Source organism: Amblyomma americanum, chromosome 8 (genome assembly GCF_052857255.1).
Source record: "Amblyomma americanum isolate KBUSLIRL-KWMA chromosome 8, ASM5285725v1, whole genome shotgun sequence".
Lineage (NCBI taxonomy): Eukaryota > Metazoa > Arthropoda > Arachnida > Ixodida > Ixodidae > Amblyomma > Amblyomma americanum.
In genome coordinates, this window is record NC_135504.1 from 25,273,793 (window position 1) to 25,293,048 (window position 19,256).

Sequence of the window (19,256 nt, forward strand, 5' to 3'; positions counted from 1 at the left end):
CATAAAAATTCCTTGTTCACTCGATATCTTTGTAGCTTCTGCGGCAGGCTGTGCGCAAGTGCTCTCCGAAATTAAAATGACGCAGTGCGGCAGAGAATCACGCGATCTCAAACCTACCTGCGGCGCAGCAACCACAAGCTAACCCTTTTGACCTATATTTCATAGCGCACAGTGTTCTTCAAGGCAAGAATCCGTGCAGCTGCGACAAATACTTCGCAATCTCAGTTCCAGATATCAATACTGCGTTCTGCACCTTGTCATATATCACCTCCTCTGGAGGACTGTGTTACTTTAAGCTCGCTGTATGTTTTCCAGCCTATTTATGCAGTCATCCACAATGCCTGTACGACTGCTAACGTTTCAAAAGAAATTAAGTGCTTTTTCACAATCTATGAAAGCTATATATAGCGATGTGCTACATGCTACATATTTTTCTACAACATCATATGGCCTACTGTTGGATACACAGTACTTTATAGAAACAAAACTATTCCCTTGGTTGGCTGAGGCCCAATTAGCATCATATTTACTTGCAGAATGAATGCCCTCACATAAGAGATCTCCCACATTGGTCATTAAAGTTTGAGAACATTTCAGCTTCTTATAGTGTAATCTTTACCCTGCATGTAAACACACCCGCTAAATCATCGCGAATTTTGTCTACAAAAAGTGCATGGTACATTATGAGAGTAAAAACGACGCTCATTTTGCACCCAGTGAAGAGTGAGCTGATCAGCCAGCAATTTTTCAAGCCACTGAAATCACCTATCTTGCAGATCACAGCTAGCATTCTTCTATGGTGCTGGTACACTTGAAGGGGAAAAGCAACGTGTGTGCGACGTGTGTTTGTTTCACTCTGTCAAACAAGAGAAATGAGGACACAGCCAGAACAGATTGGTCACAAAACGAATGCATTTGCTTCATATTCACGAAGAACAAGTTTTCTCATCCCCTGACCCAGCTTCCAAAGGTGACTTCTCGTATGCACAAAGTTTCGGGCCACAAAAGGAGTTTGGATCACCAAGTGTGCTTCCATTTTGCATGGACATGCCATCATCATGTGTCCTCAAGCTTGGTCTTCTAGCACTGGCCTCGCACGATGACACAGGCTTCTTTTCATTTAGCTTTAAAGTGACAGCTATTAGGAACAGCACGTATGGAGGCAGGTGCGACATGCCATACTGGGTGGTCTGGACACAGTGATGTCATGGACGACAACATAGTGGCGTCACGTGCACTCTGCCAGGGAAGAAGACATATGGTAATGAATAAACAATATTATATTCCATCGCAAACAACTGTCACTGAACCTCGCGTTATACAGCAGTAACCGTCCAGGAGTTTTCTTCAATTGTCAAAGAGATTGTGCCAACACCACAATAGCACCAGCACCATGCAATGGTGCGAGCGAAGCCAGCCCTGAGGAACTGGTTTTTGGGCCTTTGGGTGGGAAATTCAGCGCCAGCAAGTTTTTGGTGCAGCTCTGTGAATTGCTCCTGCAAGCTCCACCCTGGAGCATTCTCCCTGCCTTGGCACGGGCAAACAAGCATTTGGAATTGTAGCTTTAGGCTAGCTTGTGATCCATTCGGGGAAAAAAAAAAACATTCAATTGTGCCACGTTTAAGCCCCAGCATGTGCTACGCTAAACTCAACAAGAGCTGTAATGCATGTAAGCACTGTATAGCTTATTGTGTCTTCACATGATATTTGGAAATGCCATCTCTGTTAGAATCAAGGCTACACCAACCTCACCTACACCTCCCAGCTTCCGCCCTCACCCACCAACGACCGATGCGTGCGTATTGAGGGGTGTTACAGCTCTCGTAAGAAGGTAGTTCGGTGCGGTCACACAGATGAAACAGGAGAGAAAGCACAGTCGCAAGTGGCACTCTGTAGTGCTTCGTCGTCTCATCCTAGCTGCTATGCTGAAGCATCCTTTTTTCGAATGAACTTGCTTGAAAACCTGTGGGTAAGTTGGATGCCTTAGATTTGCCAGCGCAATGCTCTCGAGGTACTTCTCCCTAGAAGTTGCTGGCGAGCGTTAATTTGTGAACAACAATGAATGACATCCTTTTCAGCCCATGCTGAGGTTAACCATTGTACTAAGGTGGACTTATTGGTCCCACAGAGCCAATCCTACAGAATCCAGCACGAAGCATGACACAGATTAATACAACACAAGCATTGGCACAACGCAAGCAGAACTTGTGCTATGTCAGACTTTGTATCATGGTTCGTGCTTGGAAGTGAAGGTACTAGCACATACTGCACATGCATTGCAGCACAGCTTGTATGCTTAACAGCACAAATGCTACCATTACTAATGTGATTCACTTCATGTCTGGTCCACAACGCTTCAGCACACGAAGAAAGCTAGTCCTGGCAGCTGACTTTATTTGAACATGAGAACAAAAGGCTCACAATTGCACGAATCTTTGACCTACAGTAATCCCTTCCTATAACGAAGACAACGAGACGGCGAAAAAATTCGTTATAAGTGGTAATTCGATATAAGCGATCACCACAGAAAAGCTAAAGCAGTCAAGCTTTAATTGCGCCACAACTGCGAGCATGCCAAAATACAATGTATTCAGTGAAGCAAATGGCGCGCAGTATCTGTCTCATATATCGGTGGACACCTGAACCGTGCCGTAAGGGTAGGTATAAAGGAGGGAGTTAAAGAAGAAAGGAAGAGAGAGGTGCGTAGTGGAGGGCTCCTGAATAATTTCGACCGCCTGGGGATCTTTAATGTGCACTGACATCACACAGCACACAGGCGAAACGCAGCCGCCGCGGTCGGGTTCGAACCAGGAACTCTGGATCAGTGGCCGAGCTCCTAACCACTAAGCCATCGCGGCGGGTTGTGTGATCAACCAATTTTCATTTTCTGGACACCTGATACCCAGCCATAAGGGAAAGGATAAATAAGGGAGTGAAAGGAAGAAAGAGGTGCCAGAGTGGAATAATTTCGACTACCTGGGGATCTTAAACCTGCACTGAAATCTTGTAGCACAGGGCGCCTTTGTGTTTCGCCTCCACTGAAACGCTGCCGCCGCGGTCGGGTTTGAACCCGCGTACTTTAGATCAGTAGCTGAGTGCGCTAACCACTAAGCCACCACGACGGGTAATGCTTTTCAACCAATGCGACCATTTACGACTGTTGCTTTTCGACCACAACATTCAAATAACCTCTGCGACTCACAAATGTGAATGGGCCCATAATCGGAGGGACACTTGTGCTTTTTGGCGTGTTTCAGCGCCAGAAGCACTCTTTAGAGTGGTAAAACTTTGCTCATCGCGTGCACCCCATGAAATGCTACGGTGCAAATCAGCCTGCGGTCTTTAGGCCACTTTTCGGCACCTTAGAGACCGCAGTTTTCTGGCATCGCAAAGCGTCACGCAAACTTTACTTTCGTGTGGATTCTATCAAGGGGGACACCAGCGGTGCGACTACAACCTAGATTAAAGGTTCAGGCGCAGTGCGCCATGGAATTTAACAGCTTCAGTTCGCTCAGCTGTAAATAGTTGGGGGCACTCGGCACTTGCTTGGTACCCGTTACTAGGCAGGTCATCGGTAGTAAATTTAGTACTTTTATGGCTTCTTCTGTACCTGCACGAGTCTAATTCGTCGGTGGTATTAATCTGACACCATATGCGCAAAAGAGCTGTTTCTGCTCGCCACTTCACTCTATGCAGGTCAAGCTCTTCGCGCGCTTCGAGTAATGCGGCTTAAAATGCATGCGTTTGGGTCGGGACCGGAAGAAATTTCGAATAAAGCGGTATTTCGAGTAAAGCAATTTCGTTATAACAAAGGATTACTGTATACAGATAAAACCCCACGAGGAATGTGGAGATGTCTCTTGTGTTTATAAAAAATGCGCTAGCATTGCACATTTGTCACTCGTCATATTTTGGAAGCAAAAACAGCAAAGACGTAGGCTCCAGGCTTCAGTTCAAACTATGAAAAAAAAAAAAGCAGTTTCATTAAGCATGCACACCATCCTGCATGACTTGACTTATCATGCTAGCATTGCGCTGCTCATAACCACAGTAAAAGGCACAGGTAAGGAAAATGATTCACTAGCACATTGTGATTTTCTCATTAGCCCAATTGAAAAGTCAAAGTAAAGGAATTAAAACATTGCAACAACATGCTATTTCAATCACTTCAGCCTTTGCAAGCTACTGACATTAGCTTGCTCAACAACACAGCCTGTACACAACCAACATGATGTCTAGTGGACGAACTGAGGCTCAAAAACATCCACCATTGTCCACACTTCAATGCATCGACATTATTCTTCCCCCAAACACCTGGGACAATGTGCTATTCAACTTTTTGTTTACAAATGCAAACAAATATATGCCAGATTCCTGTGATTTGAAGCAAATGCATGAAAAAAAGAACAGTCATAGAATACAGATTCCCTCATGACTGGGGCAGCTGATCGATGGGGGTGAAGAACTTGAAATCGTCGGGGAACAACTCCGCAGCACGGGGGTACATAAGCTTGTATGACTGCCGGATGGTCACGTCCGCCACACCTGCAATGTCTCCGATCTCTGCGCACCAAGAAAGATGTCCAGAAAAAGGAACGGTCAAGGAAGCACAAAAGGTGAAGAGGAGCTCCGGCTGGAGCAAACTGCTATGTGAAACAATGTTTATGCACAGCAGGTAAGAAAAACGAAATCCAGCAAAGCAGCGATACTTTACATCTATACACTGCAATTGAACATGCCATTGAGACTTTATGGTATTGGCAGCTCAGCTTTCGCTCTCATGGTAAGCACCATTCCAATGGCTGGCCTGTGCTGAACAGTGAGCAACAAACACGCCAGCAGTAATGTTGCTGAACCGCTCAACAAGGCACAACCGATCGGAGTGGCATGGCCCATGTTAACAGTCCGCTAGTTTTCAAGGCTTCAAAATATTTAGCCATCTCTGCACAGTGCCATCAAAGCCAGCCACGGTGCTGGGAAATGTACTCCATACGTGTACCATAGTTCTGAGTAGCAGAGTCCAACGAAAATATGAAAACACATGGTTAATAGCGGCTTGCTTTCATCCCAAATCTACCCATATGCACAGCGTAGTTTATCCTCAAGATCAAATAGTACAGCTGAGCAAGGCAATGAGGTTGCCCACTGCATCTGAGACCTGCAAAGTTCATAACAAGGAACGTCACACCATCTGTCAAAAAGATGCAATTTCCTAAAGCTAGAAATCAGCTCACAAACTTTATCACCCTGCCACAAGCCAATGGTGTGCTGCTGTTCTTTGGTTCTCAGGCATGGTCCTACCACCATGGCATTTGGCAGACCTCATTACCATGCAAGCGCACGGCGCCTGAGCACAGTGACCAGGCCTGAGGGAGATGCCAAAGGGAACTGTCAAATGGTGAAAACGCTGCATCGAACAACGGCAGCAATGCTCGGAACCCATGACAGTGACGCATAAAATGCGCATCAGCAAGAACTTGTGCGGTGCGCGTGCCAGTATTGTGACATTGAATGCATGCCAAGTAGAACACGCCATTTTCCTCGCCCCGAAGCTCGGTGTGTCGCTACAATGGAGCACATGAATGGAAATATCCTCACCCTGACTGCCCACGGGCCTGCCTATGACCTTGGGACAGTTCAGGACGCCCTTGCCGCTATTTAAGATGGGCGTCTGGTGTGTAGGGCGCTCTCTGTCTTGCGAAGACTCATCTTTCTGCGCTCTTTATCCGAAACCCTCACAAATAAGTAACTAAACGTGTCTGTTCTTTCACCTAAGAAGAGCCCTTGAAGCGTTTTGTTTGTGCCAGAGCCTGGGCCCCGGCCTCAAGTCAAATCAGCAGTCCTCATTACCATGCAAGCTCACTGTGCTTAAACATAAAAGAGCAGGCACATTTGTTCACATGCAGCCTTGCAGGCATGTCACAAACACTGCATGCTCGCAGGTATGTCTACAGCCTGTTCACGAGTGACCAGCAGTGAAGAATCGCTGTGCATCCGCGTATTCATTGGCACAACTCACGGCTTTGAGTGCACGTCATGAACGCACCGGATCACAACATCCTGCCTCCTACAAACACGATGGCATGGGGGTGAGCTTACCTTTTTGAGACTTCTTGTCTTCGGATGCTTGGGATGCCATGTAGATGGCAGCTGCCGCAACTGAGATGGGACTCCTCCTGCAAGGACATGGGACAATTTGGCTTTCCTCGGTCAACCTTCCGCAAACCTTTCCCAAATTTGCTGTGCACATCAGTGCATTCTGTTCTGAGCACAACAAAATACAACCATGAACACCAACCCCTTAGTGCTAAGTAGCCAATGCATGGAAAATGGCCCACAGCATGCCGACGCAACTCCAAAATGGTTATCTATGCAATGCAGTGCAGCAGCCCCTTGGTCTGAGTGACCATCATTTCAGTTCAAATACCACATACTTGGCAACAAATTTTTGGCCCTATTCGAATTCAAATTATTGAGGTTTGACTGTAGTAGACAGCCTCAGTAGAAGATAATGATAAACAAGCGTGACCCTATTAAATCAGGCAGGCATTAATCAATCATTTCAGCACAACAGCATTGTTTACAGCACTGTTATCTCACTGGTCGTTTATGAGAGCATAGTTATTTGCTCTTCCTTTTAGCACCTTCGACAAACAAGAGCAGTGCACACCAATGCAGTATTTTACCTTTGATAACTGCACTGCACTGGTTTCAAGGCAACTCTGGTGCAAGTACGTACTACCTATTATGCATCAAATTTGTACATCTTAAGAATAATAATAAGCTTGAGCTTGAAGTTTATCAAAGATGCCATTAGGGTGGAGTGTAGTGACGCCCTACTCACCCGGGAACTATGTCCAGTTCCACAGCCTTGCGGGCAATGTGTGTGGCCGCCTTTTGAACCGACGACGGCAGACCCAGGTTCGAGCAGAACCGAGACTGGAAGAAAAAGGTCCACAGTCGCTGTTTTCCCCTCACAAAGCAACACACGCACATCGAGCAGCACAGCATTTCTGGCAGCTCAAACGGACATTGCAGAAGTGTATATAAACAACGTCAACCAAGACTGGCAATAACAGCAATGCCTCTTCCCTTTATTATTCTCATTTTCCAGTCAGCTGAAAAAGGGCCCTGGGTGTCAGTCTAGCACTTAAAGGGACACATGGGAGGTTAACTTGCTTCAAATTTCTGTTTTTAGCAAAACAGATTCAGTGCCTCTTTCAGGCTGTGTCAATGTTTGTCTGCGAATAAAAGCACATTCACTACCAAAAAAAATTTGTTTCAAAAATTTTCATGCCACTCGTTTAAAACTCATGATTTCAGACTCATTAAGCGCACCGTGAAAGGGCACCATTTGGGAGTGAATGGCCACGTAGCCCAACCTCAGAGATTTGCGTAAAAATAAACTGCATTAAAGCACCACAATTTGCTTGCGAAAGCAGCTGGTGGCACCTCCAATTCATTTTTTTATCTTTTCTAGCTCACAAAAGTTCTGTCTTCAGTGAATTAGCCAGTAACCTGCTGAAACAGGCTAACTTCAACTTGCACTCAGCATCTTTAAGGGGGATGTGGGTCTTGAGGTAGAAAGGCACAAAAAAAAAATTATTTTTAGAAAAATCGTTTCTAGTACTAAATATACTTTTACTGAACCCAAAGTATGAAAAAAAATGATTACTTTGAGAGTCACGAGGCTGAACAACAAAGCCCGAGCTTTGAAATGAAGTTCCACATTTCTCAATTGCAATCCGAAACCTCTCTGCAATCGCCACCATTTTGCAACCATTTGAAAGCTCTTTTCGCGCCTTATCGTTTGATACCTCTCAAGGTGGCATCACTGCAGCGCAGCCAATGCTACAGCTGTTTTCCTGCGAGTCGATTTCCTGTGACTCAATAAAAGCACACCGAGTTCAAGCCTCTTTATCTCTGCTCGTGATTTTACAAATACAGTCCCTGACTTACGGGCTTTTACTCTGGCTCACCTCGGACAATTGCAATGAGCTTGATAAATATTTTTTTCAGGAGTAGAGCTGTGCCATGATGTTATCTTTACTGGCTTTTATATCATGCATTAAATTTAATTAGCTTCTTTCCTAAATCACCAGTCAAGCCATTTTGCACATTCTATTCATAGATTTTTTTTTTTTAAGCAATGTATTTTCACAGATGCAAGTGTAAAAACAGCATTACGGCACAACATGCATCTTGGGTGATGCAGTTCTGTAAATGTTTCTAATAATTTACAAACATTTTCTGGCTGACTGCATGTAACGATGAGCCCAATTAAAACCACAAAACTCCTTACGTCATATTCTAGTTCACCTACTCAAAATATAATTGCATATTTAGACTCTTCATAAAAAAGCACACTTTCACGGTGAATATGATTAGGATGCTACCATAAATAAATAAAAAAACAGTTGTAAGTCTAGCACCCCCCCCCCCCCCTCCCACTTAAGGAAACAGCAGAAGGCACTGACCTGCAACTGTTCTTTTATTAACAAAGAATACGAATGTGTGCACACAGAAGATGCATGCAGGACATGGTACCAAAGCAGAGTGCACCAAGCAGGAAACTTCTGGGTTGGGTTAGGTTGGGTTAGGTTAGGTTGGGTTAGGTTAGGTAGGTTGCGTTAGGTTAGGTTAGGTTGGGTTAGGTAGGTTGCGTTAGGTTGAGTTAGGTTAGGCTGGGTTAGGTTGGGTTGGGTTAGGTTATGTTAGGTTAGGTTGGGTTAGGTTAGGTTAGACTTACCATGAAGTCTCCTGTCGTGATCAGGTCTACGCTCGTCTCCAAGGCTTTGAGGATCAACTTGAAACACCGGCCAATCTCCTTTTTGGATACCTTCGACACTGCACATATCTCTGTACGGGCAGAGAAAAGTGGGTCCATGACACAACTGAGACTACTGAACAGTCACTCCCAGTATTGAGGACAAAAAAACAACAATAATAATAATAAAAAAAAAACTTGCCAAGCAGCAAGGGTGTTTACAATCAAGAATAACTGCTCCTTCCAACTTCCAGGCTTAAAACATTTTATTTTTTGGCCCAACTCAAGTACACAGCCAGATGAGGCAAAACGCTATTTCCAATGGCACAGTGCAATGCAACTGTACTACTCAAACCATTCACATGCTCGGAATAGTCCTTTGGCCTTCACACATCTGAACCCATCCCTTCCTTATTCTTCCACTATCCCAAAAGGCTTTGCAGCAACGGATTTTAACGTGATACAATTAGACGGTTCATTGACAGGAAAACCTGGCGTAGCCCAAACAATGGCGTTACAAAACTCGCGATAGGTCGAAACGGTGCGCCGTAATTAAAGGCAGGAAAATGTGAAATGTTAGCCAGTAATAGTTAGTACTGGTACTTACAACTGCACCAACTACAAAGGAATAGAATATAATTGGAATAGAATTAGAATGGAACTGGAATAAAATTTGGTAAATGTTTCAGTGCTTTCGCATTGCTCGACTTAAGTTCCTCAAGTGTTCCAGGCAATTTTATTCATATGGAATGCCCTTTGGGCAGCACACAACGAGGATAAGGATTGAACAGTCCCTCACATGCTTTTTTTAGAGAGAGCACAGAGCATGCCCCAGAAAGTGCACCTTCAGCGTGAACACAAGACACAAACGTCTGCATAATTACTTGTTCGGCTGGAATCATTACATTTGAATAAATCGGGGGGGGGGGATGATACACACCTTTGAAGGTTCGCGGTACTCCTTCCTGGCGGCATGCAATGTAGAGGCATGCTGACGCAATGGCATCGTTACTGCGCCCTTTCAGCGTCTTGCCATCGTGTACTTGCTTGAACAGAAGGTTTGAGCGGTCCTGCGGATGAAGAGAGCCACGTTTATGAAGCACGGCACCAACATGCACCCCTCTCGTGATTAGACAAAAAAAAGATGCGGCAGGTGAAGAAATCTGGGAAATCTTCGGATGAGAGCATAACGTGAACTGTACTTTAGATCATTACCACACTTATGGACACCAATGAAAACAGCCAGCACAGCCCGAAGCAAGGAACTGATGCCATGCTGCCACCGACCATTGCTCAACTACAAAGCCTTGCATCAATTCGCATCTGGAAGAACGTTTGAGGGAAAAAAATTGACGAAGCTTATGTCACGCTGTGAAACTCGTGAAACTAAGCGATAGCAAGATCAAACATTACCTGTTTCTTTTTATCTTTTCCCCTTTCACTTTTTTGTTAACCCCTTTAAAGGTTCATGACGACCTCAGCTCGTCATGAGCAACTGCCACCTTTTTGCTCCCAAAGAACTCATCTCATCATGGACATTCTACTACTTTCTCGATGGCTTTTTACAAACAGAGGCCGGCAAATGGTGTTCTTCCTTTTACAACATAGATGGCAGTAGCCATTCTTTTACGGTACCAAAATGAGCCATTTTGTTTTCTTTTTAAATGAGTCCTTAAAGGATTCACCCCTCCCTTCCAGGTGCAGCCCACATGTCTAACCCACTGCATGACGGATACTACCCGTAATGAACCCACTTTTTCTTTTCCAAAACAGATGACATCAATTTGGAGATTTTTTCTGCAAGAGTCGAAATTTCATACCATACATCCACCCACTTGCCCGTCTGTTTGTCCCCTTGCAAACACTGCAGTATTTTTTAGCGGCACATCAGATACACAGCTCTTGCTGTTAAAACATTCCACCTCACGCAGTGCACCCACAGCACTGCTCTAGAGACGACATAAACCAGGTGCCCCATTCTAGACCTGGATGACATAAAAACCTCGTGAGTGCAGGTGTGACAACACCCGCAGTGCATGGTTTGCACTTTGTTAGCAACAGTGCACGGGAGTTGATATCATTCCGTAGCACCCTGGGATATGGAAGCATGTGCCGAGGTCAACATGTGCACGTTCGCAGGAAATAGATGCTCGCTCGCAACACAAGACGACGCAGCAAACAATGGTATCTGTGCATATGAGCCCGTACCTGACCACACACTAGAATGTACTGTTTGTATAGACTCAGAAAGGATTCCTAAACAAGCTCATAGCAGGAATACCGAAGCACAAGCAGCACTTCGCTACACTCAGCAAATATATACCAAGTAAAGTGCTTACCACTATGGTCTTTGTGAGGTTGATTCTGTCAGCCATGTTACTGATTTCTCTGAATGCATTCATGAGGGCTCGGTCTGCACTACTCATCTGCAAAAGATGGAACAGGAGAGGAAAGTCAATCAGTCACAGAGCACCTTCAGATTTTGGAGAAGGTGCCTTGGACAAGGTAGGCTGTTTCGTGAAAAAAAAAAAAAAAAACGCAGGAGGATAAGCTGCATGCAGGCTTCAATGCACACGCCTCCATCATCAGTCTTGCATAACACAGGCCTGTCAGCGCATTCAGTGCTAAACAAGGCAGGCAGAACAGTTAATTCCGTACTGCCCAGTGATAGAGAGCCTGTGGCATCTGTGATACGGAGTGCAAAATTGTGAGTAATTTTTGTTTCCATTAAAAAAACTGCATTAACTGATGATGGTCGATTTTAATGGTACAAGGGCAGCTTGGCAAAAGAGTGCCATGGCACAATAATTTTTTCGCCTACACAGAGCGGGCTCAAGGACCCACTTTCCAAGCATTTCACCCCAGATAGGCTGAGCATCAGGCCAGGAGAAAGCATGTGCCTACAGTAAAAACCACATTCATTGGTAATATAATTTCAGAAATGACCATTTAAAGCACAATTATCACAAAAGCTCACAGTGCCACCTGCCAGAGATGCAGGAGCCCGGCTGAAAAGCGAATTCCCGCAAAAGCTAAACAATAACAGCAAGACAGCCGAGAATTTTTGCGGCTGTAATGCTCCACTGGCAGCCAATTTTTTATCTACTGCATGGGCATGCCTCAGGCATTCAGAAATCATAAAAATCGGGTAATTTAATAATGCTGTCATCTTATTTTTATAAACAAATTTCCGAGCAATGCAGGGACCACTAGTGACGAAATGCTGGAAAAATTAAAACTGGTCTTGAGGAGAGGAAACGGTGCAGCAACTGTCTCACACATCTCGGTGAACCCCCCAACCCCAGGAACCCCACGAACCCATGGCACCCACCAGAAGGGAAGGGAGGAAGGTAGGAGTGAAAGAAAGGAAGAAAGAGGTGACATAGGTCTCCGGATTAATTTCGACCATCTGGGGATCTTTAACGTGCACTGACATCATCCCACAGAACACTGTGCCTTTTGTGTTTTCCTTGCCTCGAAACGCAGCCGCCGTGGTCGGGTTCGAACCCGGGTACTCCGGCCCAGCAGCCGAGCACTCTAACCACTGAGCCACCACGGCGGGTCGAAATCCCGGAAGTTTATCATTTTTATGTGACACATTCACTGCATGATTATTACAGGGTTAATCCAATCAACAAAATGCTCCGAGAGCCATGAGAGCCACACAGCCCTATGCATCACGAATGAAATGCACCAAATTATATATCACAAATTTAGGGTTGATAAATCGGTTTGATGCGGAGGAAATGCAATAGCATTCCGCTCTTCTATTCTACTCTTGATTCTGTTCCAATTCGGCTTCTATATTCTGATCACTTATTTTATTAATTTTTGCTGCATCCGTTTTAGTTACTTTCATATTAGTCGAGCCATTCTTAGAGAAGTGCCTCCCACCTCTCCCCTACAAGTGGAGAGGGAGAGGACGACGGTTGGCAGGTGTGGCGATGGCGGTCTCTGGGTTTTCACTCAACGAGACTTCTATGCTATTGCATAAAAGTCGGAGTCCTAGTAGACTGAACTGCACTCACCGTCTTACGATTCTGGTACTTCGCTGTGCCCGACTCGTCAAAGCTGGCATCCCCGGTGCCTTTGCCAATCATTGTGGCCAGGTCACTGCCGTTCAACAGAGGGTTCTGCAAAGCAGTTCACCCAATGTCAAACTCCTCCAAGAAACAAAGAAGCACTCTTGAACAGCTAGCAGAACAACAGTAAGCATGCAGTTGTTGCATAATAATACAGGCTGCAAAAATTCTGATGCATGCACTATCTGATCAGTAGCCAAGTGGATCAGCAACTTTCATTCATGTACCAACAATGTACACATTCATCAATCAATCCGCCCACCCACACGCACGCACAAAAAAAAAACTAATCAACTACAGTGTAGAAACAAACTGCAAGCTCCAACCACCACAGTTTGCACCCTTTGTCAAGACCTGGCAACACTTTCACAGGGCACCCGTTCTTAAAGGCTTTCCTTCCACTCTATTGTCAACCATTTCAGGAACCATTTCAGGTGCTACTTGCCATTTCCATTAAAAATACTTCTCTGCCAAAATAGCCCATACAGGGCTCAAAAAGCCAGTTATAGCCACTCTTTTGAATGCTTTCATGGCAGCTAAATGCATTCTTCCCTACTGAAAGGAGCCTGAAATTGTGAGGGAAGTCACAAAATTCTAAACACACCATCGTCTCGCCACTCTGCTTGCATAATTCAGACTGGGCAATGATCGCATTTGTCTCGGACCAGACACAAATAAAGCTCTTGATAATAGATAGCTGCTACCTAGACCTATTCTGACACTGAAAATAGTTTGCAGAAGCTTTGCCCATGCCAGTATTTTCCACGTTGCATGGCTAAAGCCACACAAATTGAATAACACGTCTATCCCGTAAGGTATATGCAACTTGATGCCCTGAAACTCCATGCGAGCTAAGAGGAATGTCATAGTGGAGGGCGCCAGATTAATTTCAACCTCCTGAGATTCTTCAATGTGTGCCAACACTGTACTGACAGCGTCACTACTTCCATACATTTCTTCCCTGACCATTCAGTTTTTCACACAATATGAAGCTTTTATTATGAACAGCATTACGTCCAACTAGCCCAACATGGACTGCTGACATTGCATGACACAGTGACAGTTCTGCATTTCACCTGTTTTGAAATGCGGCCATGGCAGCAATGATCCAATCCTGCAACCTTGCTGGTGGTGGTGCTAAGGGGCAGGCAGGATTATCCTTACTATTACAATGGACATGTCGGCAATTGTTCCACCTGTGTTGCATAGTCTAACCAAGCACTACTCCTGCCACTGCCCGACAACGCCAGTGTCCTCTAAGAACTTAAAATGTAGCCTCGCTACTGGACGCCTCCGAGTCTGCAGACCTCCTTCAGGAAACACCACCTGAGTGACACAGTTCAGTGCCACATTCCATCTCCTCAGGATGCATGTAAATGCCTTGCGCTCATTAGGAGATAGACCGAGACTGCTGCGTGGGCACACTTGAACGTCAAAGCCACCGAGTCCCTCTGATCACATGTTCGCCTTCAGAACTGTTCATCACTGTGGCATGCCGAAGTCAAGAGAACAACATGAAAGGTGCATGTGAGCATGTAACAGTGTCCCCAGGTGCTTGCCTCAGAGGCTCCAACACGAGCTGGATCGTTGTTGCTCTTCTCATTGGGGAAGACTCGCCACTCGGTGCCCACGTCCACTATCCTGTCAACACAAGGGAGAGAGCAGTTTTTAATGTGACATCGTGAGAGTGGACGTTAGGCAAATACCCCAAGGTCACAACGAAATTCCTAATGGGTTCATAACAAAACTCCTGGTCACAATGAAATTTCTCATTGGTCCACAGGGCAAGACGCATGTAATTCAAACGCCCCTACAACGATCAAAAAGTTCTACAGTGATGATGCCACAACACAATTCTTCATTCATCTAGGAGTCATGACGTCATTCCACCACCATTACATAGCGCCTCTGAAGAAAGCAAAGTAAATGTGCAAAGAAGAAAAATGTCTGTTCAGTCCTATAGTTTAGCGCTTTATTCAACTACCACATACCGCTTAGTTAGCAACGTTATCACATCACACTCTTAAGGCTACTTAAGTGTCGCCAGAATTTCTTCCAATACCAGCAACATGGGGAAAAAGGAACGCGGTTCTCTAAAAACTTATCCAGTGACTCTACTTGCCATGTCATAGTGGCATTGCCATGCGGCGGCCACCAGAACTACGGGCGCACGGAGTACACCGCAGCGTCATGAGATGCCGCCCGAGATCGCTATTACATTCAGTTCTCATTAGGATTACCAATGCATTCTCAAATTTAAAATTATTTTTTATTCTAGTAGCAGTGCATTTCGCACGTGCAGAGAGGCACAGAATCAATTCTTAGAGAAAAAAATTTGGATGGGGTTGTTCTCAGTGTTCCCTTCAGGAGAAAATAGCCCCAACTATGTTCGCCTTTTCACTACTGCTTGCCGTGAGAGTGGCACACAATATACAAAGTTTGCACTGACGGTCATAGAGGTTGCCATCTTTGGGTCCAGAAAGCACGGCGAAAGTCTGGGCATTTTCTGTTCTAATCTGCTTATCACCAGTCTGTTCCTGCGTACACTGTGGAAGCTATCCTGTGCATCCGAAAGATAGCGCCTGTGACGTTACATGCAACGTATCTATCTGCCCCTACAGCACCAGGAAGTCTGCACACTTACAGGGAAGAGGGAACCTCTAAGGTGGCCGCAACTTCTCCCTCACGAAATTTAACGCTCCTGAAACATTTCAGACCACGGCCTTTAGGTGAATTTTGTGAAATATTGAGACCATAAAGAAGACTTGTCTGCAGTGTTCTCTATGACTAACTTTGTGAAGCCATAGAATGCTTTCTTGTCTCCATTGTGGAATATCAGCATGCTCGCAGTTCCCTTGTGCACAAGTCACTCTGTTCCCTAACACTAAATGCGTTCATGAAATTTGGGCACTGTCACGAGAAGTCTATTAAGGGAGAACACAGCTTTCAAATCCCAAAAAATGGCAAAAGAGCTAATTTTTTTCATAACTGTGGTAACTGCTTGTATGCCTCGTTTTTTATACTGTCTCGAAGTTTTGTTGCTGAAATCGACCGGGAATTGTTTCGTGAAATAAGGAAGCTGTGCATTACGGGGAAAAAGTTCGAACGATGGCAGTTTTTCTCTGTTACGGTTTTCTGCCAAGATACTCACCTTGTGGAGCCCATTTCTCCACGTCTGTTTGATCTATTTTGACCCCCATCTGTTTTGCGGCACTCCTTGGATCGTCGTGCAGGTCACGACATTCTTTGTTTTTCAAATTTGTGAATTTTAAACTTGTCTTAAATTCCCTTCTCACTCTGCACTTGCAATGCACACTGAATCGCAAAATTTCAAAACCAAAAAATAATAATAATGACAAGAAAATCTTGACCTGCACTACATCAGTAGGAATGCAATGAATGTTGAGCCAGCCATCTGCCACATTTTCTTAAATTCTGCAGCTTTCTCACAAGATTGAGAAGAAAAATATATATTAGAAGACAAGTTTCTGAAGCTATAACAGTGAAATTTTGTGAGCATGTCATGAAATTAAATCAACAAATACAAAAATCGTTTAAAGCCTCATTCACCTTTAAAAGGAACAAATTAAGTTGAATAGGACAAGTTGTCGGGCTAGTTTGTGCTGATCTATTCTTTTGTTGACAGCGCTTAAAAAACACGCACAGAAACACCGACGAGCGCTTTTCTTTGTGTCCCTGTTTACCTGTTTCTGTGTCTCTTACTCTGTCCCTCGTCCGGTATTTTGCGTTTCTTAGTTTACAACATGCATCACCAACTAGCCCGGCAGCTTGCTCTTTTGAACTGCAGTTATAACTAGTGGCAGATTTTGCAAACAAAAAAGGTCACAGCCAGGAATCTTAATTATCAACAGTTTTACAACTTGCTGTTAGCTGCATTCAAATAAACTTTGTACTAAAAGAGAGAGAGTGAAAATACGCCCATACGCCAGCTGAATCGTACGGCAACCCGCTTGAGACAACAACGCAGTTGTCCCCACCTAGGCGTCACCGCGGCACAACCACCCTTGAAGCTAGCAGTTTTCAAAAAAGCCAGTCGAGACTATGTGTTGACATAAGCCCGGGTGCGGCACGAATAATCGAGCGAGACGCAGACCGGTGTCCTCGGGCGGTAAGGGAGAAAACAAGCGCACCTGTCGCCAACAACAAGGCCGCACTGCGGGCAGATCATGTCCCCGGCCCGGTAGTCCTCCACCAGGACGGCATCCGGGTGGTCAGAGCAGAAAACCCGCGAGTTGGGACCGCTGCAAAACACGCCAGAGCGTCCGCGGTTAGTTTCGTTTCACGCCAGGTTCTACCAGTTTCTGCTTGAAAATCGTCATCGCGCGGGCCCAGGAAGAGTCCCACTGTGCCACTGTCGTGAAAATATAAGTAAATAAACACGTGAAGGCTGCAAAGAAATTGAGAATGCGATAGGAACCTTGGCCGAGAACGCTTTCAACAAACTGCGATAAGCAGTGTAATCGCTCTCGAAGGCGGTAGCCGCTTCACTCTCTCATTGTCCTGTTCGGAGGAACAACGTTTACTTTCCCTTACGTAGTAAGCGTAAAAAGTAACTTTACAACAAGGTGGCCGCGTGATAATGACTAAATATTTCCGCTCACCGAGATCCAGACGCCATATCCTTGGCCGTTTTGCAGCTCACCTAAATTGTCTCGGGATTGCATTGGATTGGCTTCTGATGACCTATTCAATCCAGTGCAATGATGATGCTAACTATAGATAAATAAGACAGCGTTCAAAAATTAGCCAGCTTCTCGAAAGAAAAAGTACTTTTCAACTCCTTACGCCACCTTAAGAGTCGCAGGTCTTGCTTGCTTGACACGCCCGAGCCTGAAAAGAGTATAAACAGCCTAAAACAGGGTGTTCTGTATTTATCTGTCCGGGATGTAAAAATTTCTGCTGATTACACACCTGGCCTATTTGGTCTCAAGCACCGACCAAATGGTAGCTTTTGATAGTCTGCGTTTTCCGATAGATAATTTAATTTCAGAACTTCCCTGAATTGCCTGGAATCGGCGAAAAACTGCAGTCGTCTGCGCAGACGACTGCTGTTATTCGCCGATTCCGGACAATCCAGGCAGGTTCCAATGTGAACTTACTTGTAAAAGAAACATACAATCATAAGATCATAAGCTACCTTATGGTCTGTAGTTGATCACAAATAGTCCAGTAGTTTGCGTAGCATTATTTCTTACAACCCGGACAGATAAATATGGAACAACCAGTACACCTAATCGAATTTTTCTGTCATGCTGGTTACCCGCCGCGGTGGCTCATTGGTTGGAGCGGTCGGCTACTTATCCGGAGTTCCTGGGTTCGAACCCGACCGCGGCGGCTGCGTTTCGACGCTAAGGCGCCCGTGTGCTGTGCGATGTCAGTGCACGTTGAAGATCCCCAGGTGGTCGAAATTATACCGGAGCCCTCCACTACGGCGCCTCTTTCTTCTTTCACTCCTTCATTTAACCCTTCCCTTGCAGCGCGGTTCACGTGCCTGCCGATATGCGAGACAGATACTGCGCAAGTTCATTTCCCACAAAAACCAATTTTCAATTTCATGCTATTTCGGCGAGCGGAGCAGCCGATTGAAGAGGCTGCGCTGCCTGGCGAATTTCAAGGCAACCAATGTTTCTGCTTGAACTGAGGTGGATCGCGCAGTTCCCCAGATGGCGCGGGCTGACTTACCCAAGGCATTGGGGTTTAGGGATAGTGAAAGGAAAGTGGATTTTAAGAGGTTACAAGTAACCAAGCGAAGGTTATCTGATTGGTGGCTAAAAGCAAGACAGGAGTAAAATTTCACAAGACATAGCTAGGTGACTTGAGACACCGCCCGATTTAAAAGGTTCAGCCGTATCCATCCATACGATCTATAAGATCAATAAAATATAACTGGATAAATCATCTTAGGGTGCCTCGATGCACGTCTGCCTCCCTGCGCCGCCGTGGGTAGCTGACATCGAGAAACCCTAAACGCTCAAATTTCGCTGCTTTGCTTGTCACAACAAAACTGTGCTGCAGCGAACTGCACCGTTTCGCGGATTCCGAACAATCGAGGAAGTTCCAAAGTTAAATGACTTATCGAAAAGCGCAGACTACCATGAGCTATCTTGTGGTCGGTGGTTGAACAGATATGGGCCAGCAGAATTTTTTATATAACCCTGACAGATAAATACGGAACATGCGGTGTATCTAGTGTGTCCAGTGCACTGCTGTTCGTTTTATGCGTTTTGTTGCTCGTTCAGCCCTTTGCATTCAATCATTGCAGCATTTCTTAAATGCGTACATAAAATCGGTCGTGGAAGTGAAAATTTGGAAGCTATCGCATCTCTTTTGCAGCGCTGCCAAGGAGTCCACGGAACGCTAACACCCGTTCGGCGCGACACGTGGCC

The 19,256-nt window shown here is 45.2% G+C and overlaps 1 protein-coding gene across 1 annotated transcript; it reads right to left on the reverse strand.

The window, feature by feature from the left end:
- Positions 1 to 894: 894 nt before the first annotated feature.
- Positions 895 to 17,570, reverse strand: TfIIB (transcription factor IIB). The gene is made up of 11 exons (XM_077634194.1): positions 17,472 to 17,570; positions 17,001 to 17,111; positions 14,409 to 14,490; positions 12,796 to 12,900; positions 11,107 to 11,193; positions 9,708 to 9,837; positions 8,750 to 8,859; positions 6,845 to 6,939; positions 6,100 to 6,176; positions 2,612 to 4,563; positions 895 to 2,563 (listed from the first exon to the last, which is right to left on the reverse strand). The coding sequence occupies exons 1-10, from the start codon at positions 17,486 to 17,488 to the stop codon at positions 4,430 to 4,432; spliced, it is 948 nt and encodes a 315-aa protein (XP_077490320.1). The 5' UTR covers positions 17,489 to 17,570; the 3' UTR covers positions 895 to 2,563; positions 2,612 to 4,429.
- Positions 17,571 to 19,256: the final 1,686 nt, after the last annotated feature.